This window comes from Canis aureus, chromosome 23 (assembly GCF_053574225.1).
Source record: "Canis aureus isolate CA01 chromosome 23, VMU_Caureus_v.1.0, whole genome shotgun sequence".
NCBI classification, from domain to species: domain Eukaryota; kingdom Metazoa; phylum Chordata; class Mammalia; order Carnivora; family Canidae; genus Canis; species Canis aureus.
Window position 1 is genome coordinate 20489142 of NC_135633.1, and position 19035 is coordinate 20508176.

General features: G+C 37.2%; 1 protein-coding gene across 1 annotated transcript; it reads right to left on the reverse strand.

Annotated features, from left to right (window-relative positions):
* Positions 1-13500: 13500 nt before the first annotated feature.
* On the reverse strand, positions 13501-14445 carry LOC144295288 (olfactory receptor 2D3-like). The gene has a single exon (XM_077867676.1). It carries the CDS (start codon positions 14443-14445, stop codon positions 13501-13503), a length of 945 nt encoding a protein of 314 aa, XP_077723802.1.
* Between the last annotated feature and the right edge of the window lie 4590 nt (positions 14446-19035).

Sequence of the window (19035 nt, forward strand, 5' to 3'; positions counted from 1 at the left end):
AAGAGAGAGAAAAAGGGGCAGAACATTTACTGAAGAAGTAATAGCTGAAAACTTACAATATCTTGGGAAAGAAACAGAATTAGATTCAGGAGACACAGACATCCCCCAATAAAGTCAACTGAAGGAGCTCCATGACAAGACACATAGTGATTAAAATGGCAAAAAGAAAGATAAAAACATCAAGAGAAAAGAAGACAGTTACAGGGGATATCCTGTAAGGTTATCAGTATATCATCAGAAACTTTGCAGGCCATGAGGTAGAGACTGATAAATTCAAAGTGCTGAAAGGGAAAAATCTGCAGCTAAGAATACTCTATCCAGCAAGGTTATCATTCAGAATAGGAGATAAAGAGTTTCTCACACAAACAGAAACTGAAAGAGTTCAGGATCACTGAACCACCTCTATAAGAAACATTAACCGGCCAACATGCATATGAGAAAATGCTCTGCATCACTTGCCATCAGGGAAATACAAATCAAAACCACAATGAGATACCACCTCACACCAGTGAGAATGGGGAAAATTAACAAGGCAGGAAACCACAAATGTTGGAGAGGATGCGGAGAAAAGGGAACCCTCTTGCACTGTTGGTGGGAATGTGAACTGGTGCAGCCACTCTGGAAAACTGTGTGGAGGTTCCTCAAAGAGGTAAAAATAGACCTGCCCTACGACCCAGCAATTGCACTGTTGGGGATTTACCCCAAAGATACAAATGCAATGAAACGCCAGGACACCTGCACCCCAATGTTTATAGCAGCAATGGCCACGATAGTCAAACTGTGGAAGGAGCCTCGGTGTCCATCGAAAGATGAATGGATAAAGAAGCTGTGGTTTATGTATACAATGGAATATTACTGAGCCATTAGAAACGACAAATACCCACCATTTGCTTCGATGTGGATGGAACTGGAGGGTATTATGCTGAGTGAAGTAAGTCAATCGGAGAAGGACAAACATTATATGTTCTCACTCATTTGGGGAATATAAATAATAGTGAAAGGGAATATAAGGGAAGGGAGAAGAAATGTGTGGGAAATATCAGAAAGGGAGGCAGAACGTAAAGACTGCTAACTCTGGGAAACGAACTAGGGGTGGGAGAAGGGGAGGAGGGCGGGGGGTGGGAGTGAATGGGTGACGGGCACTGGGGGTTATTCTGTATGTTAGTAAATTGAACACCAATAAAAAATAAATTAAAATATATATATATACTTAAACTCTTAGAGCAAGATGAACATAAGTTTTTATAACTTGTTATAAGAAACAAAATTTTACAATAAATGCATTTCAAATATTTCTATAAAAAAAAAGGAACATTAACCGAGACTGCTTGAGTTGAAAGTAAAGACCATAAGTGAGAATACAAGGAATAGGAAACAGAATACCAGTAAAAATTTAAAAATCTGTAAAAATCAGTGAAAGGATTCATAAAATGAAAGGCTGTAAAATATGACACCACATAACTAAAACGTGTGTCTACATGTGTGAGGCCGATTGGTATAAAGAATGGGTCCAAGCAGAAGCAACTATCAACTTAACATAAACTGGTATTTGCAGGAGATGCTACATACAAATGAAATGGTAACCACAAATCAAAGACCAGTAATAAGATATGCAAAGAATAAGAGAAAAGAATCTGAGTATATCACTAAAGAAAGCGAATGAACCGTGAAAGAGAGCAAGAGAAGAAAGGATCAGAGAAAAACTACAAAAACAACCACAAAATGGCCATAAATACATATATATTAATAACTACTTTGAATGTGAATGGACTAATTGCTCCAATGAAAAGACACAGGGGACAGAATGGATAAAAAAAAAAAACTAGACCCATCTATATGCTGCCTACAAGAGACTTATTTCAGACCTAAAGATACATGCAGGTTAGATTGAAAGTGAATAGATATTCTTTCATGTTCTGTCTCCCTTTCTGATATTTCCCCCTTTTCTCCTAACTCTGGGAAATGAACTAGGTGAAAGGTGTGAACTAGGTGTGGTGGAGGGGAGGTGGACAGGGGGTAGGGATGACTCAGTGGCGGGCACTGAGGTGGGCACTTGACTGGATGAGCACTGGGTGTTATTCTGTATGTTGACAAATTGAACACTAATAAAAAATAAATTTTAAATAAATTAAAAAATTTAAAAAAAGAAAATGAATAGATAGGAAAACATTTATCATGCAATTTCAAGTTTAAGAGAGCCATGGTAGGAATACTTATATCAGACAAAATAGACTTAAAAACAAGAGACCAAGAATGATAGACCTTTGGATAGATCATCCAAATATAAATCAACAAGGAATCAGTGCTTTTCAATGACAGATTGGACCAGATAGATCTAACTTATATATTCAGAACAAACCATCCTAAAACAGAAGAATACACATTGTTTTCAAGTGCACATTAAACAATCTCCAGTATAGATCACACATTAGCCCACAAAATAAGTGTTATGAAGTTAAAAAACAGTGAAGTCATAACATGCATATTTCCATCCACAATACAACGACTAAAAAGCAAACAAAAGAAGATATCTGGAAAGAGGACAAAATATGGAAGCTAAATATCATGCTATTACACAATGAATGGGTGAATCAAGAAATCAAATTAGAAATGGAAGCTCTGGGTACCTCAGTCAGTTGAACATCTGCCTTTGATTTCAGCCCAGGTCATGATCTAGGGTCATGATTGAGCCCCACATTGGGCTCCATCTGAACATGGAGCTGGCTTAAGACTCGCTTTCTCTCCCTCTATTCTGCCCTCCCCAGCTAGTTGTGTGCATGATCTAGAAGAATGAAAGAAAGAAAGAAAGAAAGAAAGAAAGAAAGAAAGAAAGAAAGAACAGATAGAATATGAAAACATTTCCTCAAAGAGGAAATAAAGAACACATGGAGATCATCAAAAATAAAAACACAATGGTCAAAAATATTTGGAATGTAGCAAAAGCTTTTCTAAGAGGGAAGTTTATAGCAATATAGTCCTACCTCAAGAAGTAAGAAAAATACCAATAAACAACTTAACCTTACACCTAATGGAGCTAGAACAGGAACATCATTTTAAGGTTAAAGCCAGCTTAAGAAGGGAAATAATAAAGATTAGAATGAAAATAAATGATAGAGAAACTAAAAAGACAATGGAACAGATCAATGAACCCAGGAGCTGGTTCTTTGAAAAAATTTGTAAAATTGATGAACCCCTAGCCAGACTTATGAAAAGGAAAATAGAAAGGACCCAAATAAATAACATTAGAGTTGAGAGAGTAGAAATAACAAACAGCACCAAAGAAATACAAATAATCATAAGTTAATATGATGAAAAATAGCAGTATCTTTCTAGAAATGTCTCTTGAGTGTAGCAAAAGCAAAAATAAACTAATAACAAAAGAACCCCTCATACACTGTTGGTGGGAATGCAAATTGTGCAGCCACTTGTGAAAAACAGTATGGAGGTGACTCAAAAACTAAAACCGGTATTATCATATGATCCAGTAATTCCATAACACGATATTTACCCAAAGAATGCAAAAACACTAATTTGAATAGATATATACACCAGTGTGTTTACTGCAGCATTATTTACAGTACTCAAATTATGGAACAGGCCAAATGCCTATCAACAGAAAAAATAAAGAAAAAGAGACCAAAAAATAGACTCAATTATAGAGAACTAATGGTTACAAAAGGGGGGTGAGCGGGGGGAGGAGGGAAGTAGGTGAAGGCGATTAAGAGTATCCTTATCATGATGAACACTGAGTAATATACAGAAATTTGAATCACTATATTTCACTTTTGAAACTAATGTAGCATTGTATGTTAATTATACCTGAATTAAAATTAAAAATAAATAAAAGCCTATAGGGTACCACAGTATTCCAAAAGACTTTATTCTTTATTTATTTATGCATCACTATCTATTGAATTTTTCCCATGAATGCACAGATGAACTGATTGTTAGGAAGTTTATTTAAGCATTTCTTCCTATTAACAGGTCAAAATGAGGATAAAGTAATCTCAGTAGATGCTGTAAAAGGCATTTAATAAAGTTTACTTTCATTATTAAGGAGCATTTTAAGTAAAATAGGAACTTAGGTGTATATCATTTTATTTTTTTAAAGATTTTACTTATTTATTTGAAAGAGAGAGAGAGAGCTCAAACAAGCAAATTGAGGGTGAGCAGATGAGGGAAAGGGAGAAGCAAGCTCCCATGGAGCAAGGAGTCTGACTTGGGGCCAGATCCCAAGACCCCAAGATCATGATCTGAGCCAAAGGTAGATGCTCAAACGACTGAGCCGCACAGGCTCCCCAGTATGCCTCATTTTAAAAGGAATTTGAATATACTGCCTTTTATGATGTTACATATTATTTGAAAACAAAAACTAGCATCATGCTCAATGGTGAAATGTTAAAATATTCACATTAAATTCTGGGTTCAGAAAAGATATCTGTTTGCAAAGAGTTAATTAATGCAATAGAAATTAGAAGTAGAAACTAGAATTACGAGGTGCAAGGACTGGAAAGGAATGGTAACATCATTATTTGTAAGTGAATATTATTTTGCCTGGAAATCTTAATAAAATAGTGAAAACTGGAAACAATAAGAAATCTATAAACAAACTAGTATTATGTATGCTTTTTTATATATTAATGAGAACTATCAGAGAATTTATTAAATGTAGCTCCAGTTCATAACAGCACCCTCTTTCAAATGTTCAGTTGTCATGTTAACAGAACATGGTCAAGATCAAAGCAAAGGGAAAATTATACTCCAATGAGGATCATAGACATCAACGTAAATACATGGAGAAAGACACCTAATTCCCAGATGGGAAATTGAAATATTATCAATGCTTCTTAAATCCTTGATTCTCATATACAAGTGTTCTCACTAATTCTCTCTGTGAGAGTTTGTCAAAAATAAATATTCCTGGGCTCTGGAGATTTTCAACAGGTTGGTGGTGGAACAAAGAAATCTGCCTTTCTAACAAGTATTCTTGATAATTTTGATGTGATTATTTCATGGACCATATTTTGAGAAGCACTCCTCAGAAACATGCTGAAATCAAGTGCAATTATAATCAAAATCCATACGCATTTCTGATGGGAAATTTAACAAAATAATTCTGAAATTTATCCAGAAGAATACTTGTGAAACTCTTCACAGTAAATATTTGAAAAACTGAAACAGTAAATATTTGAAAAACCCACTGTGGTAGGGGTGAGGGTGGGAAATTTAACCTACCTGACACATTAAGATATATGGTTAAATCTGATTAATTTATATGTATTGTATTCACTCAAAAACCAAAATGTCAATGAAATAATGTAGACAAGAATCAAAATCAAGAATTTAAGGAAATGAATAATACAAGTGTCATCTACCTTAATAGAGACAGGTGTATTACTTAAAATTGGTGTTAGGATATCTGGCAAAACACTCTCGCAACAATTCTTAATCCCTCCCCAAATCCAGATGGATTAAATATCTCAGTGTAAGACAAAACAAAACCAAAGACGTCATACTATTACTAGTAGAAAATGTAAGTGAATACTTTCTGTGATCTTTCTGTGGGAAAGGACCTTCTAAGGATGACATGAAAACCATAACCCTTAAGTTAAGGTGGGTATAGTCTATTAAAAAACAATGTAAAAAAGAGCAGTTAAATAAAGAACATATGTATTTAACATATAAACAACAAATAGGAAACTAGGACATCAAAGAGCTTCTAAAAAGAATAAAAAGAATACCGATGAAAATGATGCAAACAGGATGTTAAACACACAATTCAAAGAAGAAATGCAAATGCCCCAAGACTGACTCTGTAAAGAATGTTCATCTTCACTTAGAGAAACAAAAAATAAGATAATAGCTGTTGTACCTCTCACATTAGATTTGCAAAGGTGAAATAGATTGAAATCATCCACTGTATTTTTGAGAATAGGGCAAATAAATCATTCATAAAATCTCTTTGGAAGGCAATCTGAAAGTAGTAAAAATTTACAAAATGGACTTGCCTTTTGTTTCTGAACAATGCTGTTTTTAGTATTTTACATTTTCAAAATAAGTATGCATAAAACTTTGCTTCAAAGGATACTCATGTATAGGATTGTTACCAGGATAAAACAATTTACAATCTAACAGTAGGTGCGCTAAATAAATAATTTTCCTATACAATATACTCTATACCATATAGAGAAAAGGGTAACAGTACAGATGTGTGAATTTTACAGACATAGTTTGAATGTCCCTCTATCTCTTAGCTCTTTGGCCTTGGCCAGTTGATTTAGCTCCTTTATGCCTCTCATTTCCTAGTGTTAAATGGATATAACACCACAAATTCATAGTATGGATGTACAGATTAAATTTAGCACTTAATGGAAACTAGTTCGCACAATGCCTGACAACTACATTGAAAGAAATGGGTGCTGTGATCACGATACACTAACCTTAAGTCATTAAAAGTAAGTAGATCTATATTTTCCATAGAAAGATGTTGTTCAGATTGTTGAGTTAAAAAAATGGGTTGCAAAATAATGTTTGGGTATGAACAACATATGGGGTTGTGTGTGTGTGTGCGTGCGCGCATGTGCGGGCTGTATATCTTTTTGTCCCTCTGAAGATAATTCCATTAAAGAATATCCTTACCAAATGAATAAACCCTTAACCACAACAAAAAATTTAGCATCATGTAGAGACTGCACAATACATTTGAAGAATGATTCTCTCTCCCTTAAGGTAGGACATGTACATTTACATAAATATGTATATATGTGGATTGCGAAACCTTGAAACAGAGGCATAATAAAAATCAATGGAAAAGGAGGTAAATAAGATGAAATATAGTATCTTTTACTTTCCAAAGAAGGCCAGGGACTATTACTGTTTTACAGTCTTAAAGAATCCATTTAACTTTGTCAGCTTTACTAATTAATTAAACAATGATGTTATGTTATTGAATTTAGAGAAAAAGGGAAGAAGAAAAAATCAGAGTGGGAAAAACAATAAAGAGAATAGAAATTAGAAGAATTCAGGGAACAGAAGCTAAGCTGAGAGGACAGAAATCTAGAGATGTGGAGAAAAAGCAGAAGGAAGAAATACAGGAAGAGATTTGAAAGTATAGCTGTGCCCCCAAATCGAAGGAAAAGGGAATGCATCTTCCATCCTCTGAGGCCCTAGCAATATTGTCGCTAATATGGCCTTTCCAGACACCTTCTCTTAGGGACTGTGTCTCACACACTCACATTATGTACACGGCGTTATTCCTTGTCATATACGCACACCACATGTTACATATACTTACTCTCAGCTTCACAATATCTTATATAAACACACAGACATCCATCACCACAGATATACTCATGAAGTATTTCATACTCTAATTTGCATACCCTCATGGCCACCATATCTTTCACAACACCCAAAGATGTCCCAGAGTGGGTCCTGAGCCAACTGGATACTGACCAAGGCTGGGTGTTGTGGGAACCCACATGCCTGACCTTATGTGAAGGATACCACACTATGGGATGTTTGCCCGAGGGCACCTGTAGTGAGCGCTAGTATCCTCTTCAGGGCTAGAAGGCCAGCACTGCCTGTAACTGGACTCACACCACTGTCTGCCCTAACTCACCAGGGGCTTGGAGGCAGCAGTGCTGGCCTTCCTAGAAGGCTGTACCACGCAGTCCTGATTCCTTCACATCTCCTAGACCCGGAGAAGACACAAGAGCAAGGAGCTCTTGACCGGATTCCTTGAAGCAAGGTTCCGGTTTCCTTCTAGCCCCTTGCTTGTTCAATGGGAGAGGGTGGGACAAATGCAAGCTGAGGCAAACATGATGCTGAAGGCCTGACCAAGGAGGCAAAGGGAGAATCAGGCAGTTGCTTTTCAACAGCAAGAAGCACATCCTCTGTGATCTCTCTGGAAGGAGCCTCATCCCTGAAGAAGAAAGTCTGGGAAAGCATTTTTGGGCTGGGGTCCTGGAGAAGAGTGGGAACAGAATTGTCTCGGGGTGGCTAGCAAGGAACAACATTGATGTGCAAGAAAGCAAATGACAAAATTTACCTTTCCCAATGCCATGCCCACCTCACAACCCCCAATGGGTACTAAGATTCCTTCGGCCTGAGGCCCATCACCAGCTTGTCCACTCTCACCTGAGGGCAGAGAGGAGGCAGAAACTGGGCTGCAGGTCCCTGGTGAAGGATCAAAGATCAAGTGGGGGAGGGAATGATGTCTGCAGCCTCCAGATCCAGTCTGGAAGGACAGCACTGTTGTGGGTTTGCTCCTAATCAATGCCTCCCGGAGCTGCACTCCAGTCATCCTAGGAGTCTGACTCCACCCCAAGCCTTTCTGCCTTACTGAATTCCAGGTACAAACTCCAATTCTCCTAGGTCCCACTCCTGAACAGAGAGCATTTTTCCTTCAAGGATCTATTTAAAGCTGAGGTCCTGAGAATATGTAAATAGGGCATTCCCTGGAGCTTGAGAAGCCCTCAACCTGATTACCTTTCCATCCTCTGAGATATCAGTGTTTTATTTGAGGTCACAGACCGAAGTCTCTATCTCATATTAGCACCCTTTGTTCAAGCCTTACACCAATAGCATTCCAGATAGCATCAGCAGATATATCTCGGGGTTCTCAGGTCATCAAACTTGTGTTTTCACATATATGGCAATTAAATAGAAATAAAAATAAACATGTATTCGATTGTTTGGATGCTTAGCTGAGTCCTATAAACTTAATTGCAGGGCTAGTGCTTTCATTTTGGTTTATATCTGTTTTGATGCCATATGATTACCTTTATTTGGTAGAGTTTTATTTGTTTAGCAAGGTCTTAATATCAACATGATACACTCATCAACATTGCATTAAAGTTTCTATTTAGTTGCAACTTTACTACCATTTGATAGTGTGAAACTCTTCAATTTTGTTAATCCATAGGTCAAAAAAATGGTATCTCCCTGTTAACTTATTATATGATACTTTAATTACAGTTGAGGATGAGCATAGTTTTATATGCTTATTGATCATTTTCATTTCCTATTTGTTCTGTGACATGACTGTGTATTTCCTTTGTTATTTTTCTTTTATTAGGCCATTCAAATTTCTGTTACTGCTGTGTAAAATCCATGTATATTATGAAAAATGGGTTGTTTGATTTTGTCTTAAAAATAAGTCTTTCTTGGGATCCCTGGGTGGCGCAGCGGTTTGGCGCCTGCCTTTGGCCCAGGGCGCGATCCTGGAGACCCGGGATCGAATCCCACATCAGGCTCCCGGTGCATGGAGCCTGCTTCTCCCTCTGCCTATGTCTCTGCCTCTCACTCTCTATGCTCTCATGAATAAATAAATAAAATCTTTAAAAAGAAAGACTTATTTTTTTTAATTTTTATTTATTTATGATAGTCACAGAGAGAGACAGAGAGAGGCAGAGACACAGGCAGAGGGAGAAACTGGCTCCATGCAGGGAGCCCAACATGGGACGCTGAACTGCTGAGCTACACAGGCATCCCAAAAAACAAGTCTTTTTCTACTTTGCCAGTTGAATTTATGGGTTTGTTTTCTTTAAATATTTAATTTATTTTTTCATGAGAGGCACAAGGAGAGGCAGAGACATAAAAGAGGAGGAAGCAGGCTCCCTGTGAGAAGCCTGATGTGGGAATTGATCCTAGGACCCCTGGGATCATGACCTGAGTCAAAGGCAGGCCCTCAACCGCTGAGCTACTCAGGTGACCTGAATTTATGGAGTTTTGTATCATACATTTATAATTTAATCAGTCTTTTCCCTTATGACTTGATTTTGTGTTAAAATTTGAAATGTCTCTGTTGATAAAAAGTTATGCTTTTTAAAAATTATCCCGTGGGACACCTGGGTGGCTCAGCAGTCGGGTGTCTGCCTTCAGCTCAGGGTGTGATCCTGGAGTCTGGGGATCAAGTCTCACATCGGGCACCCTGCATGGAGCCTGCTTCTCCCTCTGCCTGTGTCTATGCCTCTCTCTCTCTCTTCTCATGAGTAAATAAATTAAATCTTTTTTAAAAAAATCATCCTATTTGTCTTCTAAGATTTCCATAGTTTTGCTTACATGTTCAGCTTCATTTACATCATGATACGTCTAGAATTTATTCTTTTTTTCCCCATGACAGAATGTTTTATTTGCCTGCTTTTGTATTTTCTGCTTTATTGAGGTATAATTTACATATGATAATATAACAGACACACTTCAAGTGTACCATTTGCAAAATTTTGACATATTTACACATGAAACCATTACCACAATTGAGATAATGAACATACCATTGCCCCAAAAGCTTCCTTGTGCCCCTTTATGGCCCTTAACCCCCACCCTTTCCAACCTCCCCTCCAGCCTCCTTGGGCAACAACTGATCTACTTTCAGTTGCTGTACATTAGTTTGAATTTCCTAGAATTTTATATAAAGGAATTCACACAGTATGCACTCCTTTTTTGCTAGCTTCTTCCACACGGCATAATTATTTTGATTCATCTATGCAATAGTTCGTTCCTTTTAATTGCTGAGTAGTGTTCCATTATATGAGCATACCATGATTTGTTCATTCATCTGTTGAGGGAAACTTGGGTTGTTTCTTGTTTTTTGGCTATCACACATAAAACTGTTGTAAACATTTATGTACAAATCTTTGTATGGACATATGCTTTCATTTCTCTAGAGTAAATTCCTAAGAATCTGGATCATATAGTAGGTCAGTCTTGACTTTTTAGAAAATTATCTCTTTTCTGAAGTGGTTGTACTATTTTGTATTCCTGCCAGCAGTGTATGAATGTTCCAGTTTCTCTACATCCTCCTCAACACTTGGTATCATCAGTCCTTTTAATTTTAACCAATTTAATAACTATATAATTTTAATTTGCACTTCCCTCATGATTAATGATGTTGAGCATTATTCCATGTGCTTATTTGCTATCTGTATATCCTTCGTGAAATATCTGGTCAAATCTTTTCCCTACTTTTTAAATGGATTGTTTGTTTTCATTAGAATTTATTCTCATGTAGGGATCCCTGGGTGGCGCAGTGGTTTGGCGCCTGCCTTTGGCCCAGGGCGCGATCCTGGAGACCCGGGATCGAATCCCACGTCGGGCTCCCGGTGCATGGAGCCTGCTTCTCCCTCTGCCTGTGTCTCTGCGCCTCTCTCTCTCTCTCTCTCTGTGACTATCATAAATAAATAAAAATTAAAAAAAAAGTCTTCAAAGTAAAGAGGGAAGTGACCTAGGAATTTAAAAATTTTATAAACTCATAATCCCACTTTCTCAGCCATACCTTCTTCTTTCTTCTTCATGGCAAGAATTCTCTAAATTAGTGTTGAAATTTTCTGTTTACATTTCCTTATTTTCCCTCCCATTAGTGAAATAGATCTCATTTAGATCATCATGGGCAGCCAGATCAGCAACTTTACCTATTAGTGCTTTCTCCTGTCTATGTCACTTTAAGTATCAGATGCAGTTTCTATAAAAGTTTGCTCTGATCCTCACACCCCAGACTAGCATCTGTCTATTGTGGTCCAGCTCCAGTAATTTTAAAAGGACAGTAATGATTGCAAAAATTTGTATTGAAATACATAATACATCGGTGTCTGTTCTGGGTATATTGGAAACAACTAAGTCAGATAGGCGAAAATATAAAAAGAGCTCAATAATGGTTTTAAAATGAATGCATGGATGCATGAATGAAAGAAAGAAGAAATTTAGCTATTAGACGTTACTTCACTGGGGAGGTCTTCTACAGTAGAATCAGTAGTTCCTGACTCCTGACGTCAGTTGTTCCTGGACTCATATCCATGGTAAGTGTAGAAAAGTTTTACAGTTGTCATTGAATCGCCTTTAAACATGTGACTGATTAAAAGCTTGGATAAAATAGGTGGCTGTCAGGCAGATTGTGTGTCCTAAGGGTTCATGAAACCTGAAGGGGAGCCCAGAAGCGACAATTTTTGAGAAGTTGAGTCACAGTAAGATGTGGTTATAGGCATCTAAGCCCAAGTAGGGGTCAGCTTCACGTTCACAAATTCCAATTTCTAAAATCCAAAATTCTCTTTTGCTTATGGAAGAGGTATTTATGGATAAAATGAGCTCATTCAAAGGAGGATGACCAGAATGAATACAGGATGCCAGTGCATGTTAGATCTAGGAACTTTAAAGAATCAAGTGAGTGATTGGCTGTGAGAATTGAATTTGAGCCAATACAGAAACTGACTTCAGAGGGTATAGTAGAGGAAAATGAAATTTCTCTAGGACTAAAACTAGAGAAGGTTGGTTCAAGGTAACAGAACATTGATTTTGACTTACCATATGGAAGATATTTGTAAAAGCAAAAAACTATCTATACTTGACCCTTGAACAATGCAGGTTTGGACTGCATAGGTCCACTTATACATGGATTTTTTTTGGTACAGTACAGTACTGTGAATGTACTTTCCCCTATGATCTTTTTTTTAAGATTTTATTTACTTATTCATGAGAGACAGAGAAAGAGAGAGAGAGGCAGATACAGGCAGAGGGAGAAGCAGGTTCCATGCAGGGAGCCCGACGTGGGACTGGATCCTGAATTCCAGGGTCACACCCTGGGCTGAAGCCGGCGCTAAACCACTGAGCCACCCAGGCAAACTTCCTATGATCTTCTTAATAACATTTTTTCCTCTTGCTTATTTGTTGTAAGAATACAGTGTGTAATATGTATACAAAATACATGTTAGTTGACTACTGCTCATGTTATCGGTAAGGTTTCCAGGCAAAAGGCTATTAGAAGTTAAGTTTTGGGGGAGTTAAAAGTGGTATGAGGTTTTTCAAATATGTGGTGGTTGGCACATGCTGTTTATTGGTCAGCTGTATAAATGAAAGTAGATCTTTCATTCATCTCATGATTCAAGGCATTATGGAGGAATATATTCTTCTTTAGGCAAATGCTGGATAATCATTCAGTAGAAAGATACAGAGTAGTTTAAGATTCAGAACTATGTTTGTGTACATGACTGTTAAATTTCCTTTTTGCTCTGCTACTTCATGCTTACATGAAATTGGGGATATAAAGATAAAATAAATTCATTTTATTGAAGCTTTCAGGAGAAAACATCGTGCACTAGTAAGTATTTGGCTTTTGTGCTATTATACAAGGTGAAATGCTTTGAGCCATGAGTGATCCAAGTACTAAAGACTCTTCCAGAGATACCTGTGTGGCTCAGTTATTGAGCCACCCTAGTTCCCCAATCCTGTGCATCTTTTAAGAATATTACAATAGTTCTAAAAATCAGACCCACAGAGGTGCTTGGGTGGCTCAGGCAATAGAGCATCACTCTTGATTTTGACTCAGGTCATGATGTCAGGGTTGTGAGATCAAGCCCTGAGTCAGCTCTGGCCTGGGTGTGGAGACTACTTATGATTCTATCTCTCTAATTCTCCTTCTGCCCTTCCCCTAATCTGCTAGAGCAAGCACACATGCAATACTCTCAAAAAATTAAAATAAAGTAAAATAAAAGTTAGACCTTGAGGTCACCATCTCTCAGAAAAGAGCTTTCTTCCAGCTAGTTTTCTGAAACCATCTTTAACATCCTTATTTCTCAGGCTATAAATTATGGGGTTCAATATTGGAGTCACCACTGCATAGAATGTAGAGATCACTTTATCACTTTCATTGACTATTTTGGAGTTTGGCTTCATGTAGTTGAATATCGCTGATCCATAGAAGAGGACAACAACAATGAGATGGGAACCACAGGTAGAGAAAGCCTTGAGCCTCCCCTCCCCAGACTGCATCTGGATCACAGTGGAGATAATATTCCAGTAGGAGACCAGAATCAGGCAGACAGGAACTAAGAGCATGACCACACCCACTGCAAAGACGGCCATTTCTGTGCTGTAAGTATCTCCTGAAGCCACCTTCAGAAGGGCAGGAAGTTCACAAAAGTAGTGATTAATAATCTTCTGTCCTTGGTAGGGTAGTTGGAAAGTAAAGGTGGTATCCACCAGAGACATGAGTGCTCCACTGGCCCAGGATCCTATGGCCAACTGGAGACACACCTTTTGGGTCATGATGCTAGAGTAGTGCAGGGGCTTGCAGACAGCCACGTACCGGTCATAAGACATCACCGCCAGCAGTGCACACTCTGCACACCCAATCATAAGGGAGACAACTATCTGTGTCATACACCCAAGAAAAGAAATAGCTTTCCTCTTTGCCAGGAAATGGAACAACACTTGAGGGACGATGCTGCTAGAAAGACAGAGATCTGCGAAAGAGAGGTTTCTAAGAAAAAAGTACATGGGAGTGTGAAGTCGAGAGTCCATGAAGATGAGAATGATGATGAGCAGGTTCCCAAGTACAGTCAAAAGATAAATGATGAGAAAAAGAACAAACATCAGGATCTGGTTCTGCAAATCCTGGGAAAGACCCAGGAAAATAAACTCAGCCACAGAGGTTTGGTTTTCCTCTCCCATTGAGATTATGCCTGTTTACCTGTTTGCACAAATAAAAAGACCAACCTTTGGGTTTGTAACATCTTGTAGAAGAGTCTCATTTAAAGCTCAGCTTATAATCAAATTGGGTATTTCTAGCTTTTGCTATCCAAGTCATTCTAATTAATACTAAATAGTATATCTTCATTCTTATTAGTGGTTGTAATTTCAATCAACTCCTTTTTTTTTTCAAAATCTCCTCTTTCCAGTGCCATTTATAGATTATGACATTGTTAAAGCCTTCTGGGCTAGTTCTGCTATGAGGATATTGGAATTTGTGTGGATTTTACTAAATAGCTGTACACATATTGTTACAAAATGACTGTGTGTACTGTTAGCACTATTACCTTGTATAAACCTGCACCACTAACTGTTCAAAATACTACATATTTAATTATAACATATGCTTGAATATGTGAAACAGGCATCAAACTTAATTTGACCTCTTAAAAAACAGCTATTTTTTTCTTGGCTTAGAAATAGTGGCCTATCACTTAATATGCCAAGTATTGTTCCGTTTTGATTAAAGAGTAAAATGGTAAAAGTAAAACAATAAAAACCCAGGAAAAACAAGTCAAAATTCTTGTTCTATGTGGACAGGATCAGACTGACACAAAAGCTGTCAGTAACAAAAGAGACTATGAAAGAAAATGTAGAATTTACATCATAAAATGAAAAGCTTTTGTGAAATAATAATATCACGAATAAAATTAAGATAAACTACAAATTGAGGAAAATATTTGAGATGTCAGACCAAAGTTAATGTCTTTATTACATTAATATTACATATAAGACACCAAAAAAATTGTTGAGCCCAAAAAATAATGGGCTAAAAACACGAACTACTTACAAATAGGAACTATGAATAGCTACTAAATAGAAGAGGAATATTTGATATTATTATAACTAATTAAGGACAACTACAGCAATGAAAGACACATTTTCCCCCTGGGAAATTAACTAGGATTTTTTTTTTTTTTAATTTTTTTTAAATTTATTTATGATAGTCACACACAGAGAGAGAGAGAGAGAGGCAGAGACACAGGCAGAGGGAGAAGCAGGCTCCATGCACCGGGAGCCCGACGTGGGATTCGATCCCGGGTCTCCAGGATCGCGCCCTGGGCCAAAGGCAGGCGCCAAACCGCTGCGCCACCCAGGGATCCCAATTAACTAGGATTTTAACAAAACAATCACATCACAAAATAGTAACCTTGTATTTTATTGAAAATTTAACACATGCCAGGCATGAAGTTTTTATATAATTACATTGTTCCAATGACATTATAAGTTAGACATTATTAATCTCACTCTGCAGACAAAAAAAATTTGAGGCACAGAAAAGTTCTGTTACCTTCCCCCAATCATACAATTAATAAATGTCAGAATTAACTTTAAAATGAAGGATCAGAAAAAAAGACATTTTTGTACAATGCAAGTGGGTAGGAAAATTAGTCCAACCTGTCTGGAAAATAACCTTGTCAAATATATCTTAAACTTTAAATATTTGTATATTTTGTTCTCAATTTTTCTAAATAGTATGGAGCAAAAGATTTCTTTTTTACTTATCCTTTCTTCCCTATGAGGAAAAATCTGATTTGTGACATTTTAGGATGTAGGTTGGTTCCTATTTACTACTGGCTAGGGTTACTGGGCTTTAAAAGGTCATGCGTGTTCTAGTTGCTCACTTCTTCATGGAACTGGACTGATACATTGAGCCATGTTCCACTCAAGCTGTAAGGGAGGTTGAAGATTTTGAAAGACTTTATAGTAGACCACCCTGACTGAGGCTTATCAGAGTTCTGAACTTCAGTGACAATAGGGACCAATGCCATTAATAAAAAGCAGTCTGTTATTTTTCATATGTCTTGTTTCTTTTGTAGGACTCTAAGGAGAGAAATGACCAGGACTAGAATATTAGGAGTTTCTGAGTCCCTAGGCCCAATATCATATAATATTCTCAAATATTATCTCAATTTATAAATCTAATTATAGGAATCTATTCTAGATAAGTACTTTAAATTGCAGAAAAATATTCGCAAGAAAATATATTTGTCATATTATATAATAATGGTTAAAAATGGATAGACCAAAGGAATATAATAAAGAACTCAGAAATAAACTTACACAAGGCTGGGTTTCTGTGGTGAGGGTGCCAAGAATACACAATGAGGAAATGGCAGTCTCTCCAATAAATGGTGTTGGGAAAACTGGATATCCACATGCAAAACAATGAAATTCGACCCTTATCTCACATCCTATACAAGAATCAACCCAAAATGGATGAAAGACTTAACATAATACCTGAAAGTATAACTCCATGAAGGCAACATAGGGAATACTTCTGGGCCCTAGATTTGGCAGTAATTTTGGTTTTGACACTTAAAGTACCCGCAACAAAAGCAAAAAATAGAAAAGTGAGATTAAAAAAACTAAATAAAAATCTTCTGCTTTAGTTCCTTCTGCAATGGAAACAATCAACAAAATAAAAAGGCAGGCTATGAAATAGGAGTAAATTATTACCAACCATATATCTGATAGATAGCTAATATCTGAAATATACAAAAGTACTCATATATACCTCAATGACAAAGAAGAGCAAATAATCCAATGCTTTAAATGGACAAGATGCATGAATAATCATTTTTTTAGAGATGACATATAGATGGCCAACAGGTACATGAAAAGTTGTGCATCATCACTAATCATCATGGAAGTGAAATTAAAACCACAATGACATATATTACATTACCCCTGTTAAAATGGTTATTATAAAAATGTCTTTTAAAAAACCCAGAAGGTGATTAGTGTTGGGAAGAAAGTGGAGACAAGGAAACCCTCATACATCTTTGGTGGAAATGTATATTGGTACAGCTACTGCAGAAAATGATTTGGAGGTTTCTCAATAATTAAGCATAGACCTATCACATAATATAATAATCTCACTTCTAAGTACATATTCAAGAGAAGTGAAATCAGGGTCTCAAAGAAATATCTGAACGCCCATGTTCAGTGCAGCATGATTCATAAAAATCAAGACACAGGAGCAATTTAAATGTGCATTGACAAATGGATCAAGAAACCGTGGAAGGAGCCTCGGTGTCCATCGAAAGATGAATGGATAAAGAAGATGTGGTCTATGTATACAATGGAATATTAGTCAGCCATTAGAAACAACAAATGCCCACCATTTGCTTCAACGTGGATGGAACTGGAGGGTATTATGCTGAGTGAAGTAAGTCAATCGAAGAAGGACAAACAGTGTATGTTCTCATTCATTTGGGGAATATAAATAATAGTGAAAGGGAATATAAGGGAAGGGAGAAGAAATGTGTGGGAAATACCAGAAAGGGAGACAGAACGTAAAGATTCCTAACTCTGGGAAACGAACTAGGGGTGGTGGAAGGGGAGGTGGGTGGGGGGTGGGGGTGAATGGGTGATGGACACTGAGGGGGGCACGTGACAGGATGAGCACTGGGTGTTATTCTGTATGTTGGTAAACTGAACACCAATAAAAAATTAATTTATTATTAATAAAAAAGAAAATGTTGACTGTACACACAATAGAATATTATTCACATTTAATAAAGGAAAGAAATTTTTCCACTTGTGACAACATGGATGAACCTGGAGACATTAGCTAAGTGAAATAAGCCAGACACAGAAGGAAAAATAGTACATTATATCACCTATGCAAAATAGTCAATTTCCTAGAAGCAGATAACAGTACAGTCATTGCCAAGGGCTTGGAGAAGGAGGCAATTATTAATCAAATTAGGTATTAGTAAAAGGATACTATGTTTCAATTATGTAAAATGAATAAGTCCTAGAGAGGTACTGTATAGCATAGTGCATATAGCTATTCAAAGAACCATGCCACTTTCACAATTAATATTACTCAGCCATTAGAAATGACAAATACCCACCATTTGCTTCGATGTGGATGGAACTGGAGGGTATTATGCTGAGTGAAATAAGTCAACCACAGAAGGACAAAAATTATATGATCTCATTCATTTGGGGAATATAAAAAATAGTGAAAGGGAATAAAGGGGAAAGGAGAAAAATAAGTGGGAAATATCAGAAAGGGAGACAGAACATGAAAGACTCCTAACTCTGGGAAACCAACTAAGAGTGGTGGAAGGGGAGGTGGGCGGGGGTGGGGGTGACTGGGTAGGCGCACTGAGGTGGGCATTTGATGGGATGAGCACTGGGTGTTATTCTGTATGTTGACAGATTGAAAACTAATAAAAAATAAATTTATTTTTAAAAAAAGGAAAAAGAAATAAAAAAAAAAGATTTTATTTATTTATTTATTTGTGACAAGGAGGGAGAGAGAGCATGAACAAGGGAAGGGGGGAGATAGAGAGGGAGAATCAGATTACCTATTGAGCAAGGAGCCAAAAACCAGGATCTATCCCAGGACTCGGGATCATGACCTGAGTCAAAGGAACACACTTAACCAATTGAGCCACCTAGGCACCCATCCCACAATTATTTCTGAAATTCCACAGGTAACAACTGTTCTCAGCACTGTCAGTAATGTAATGTTTGTCACCTTCTTTTTCCCCTCAT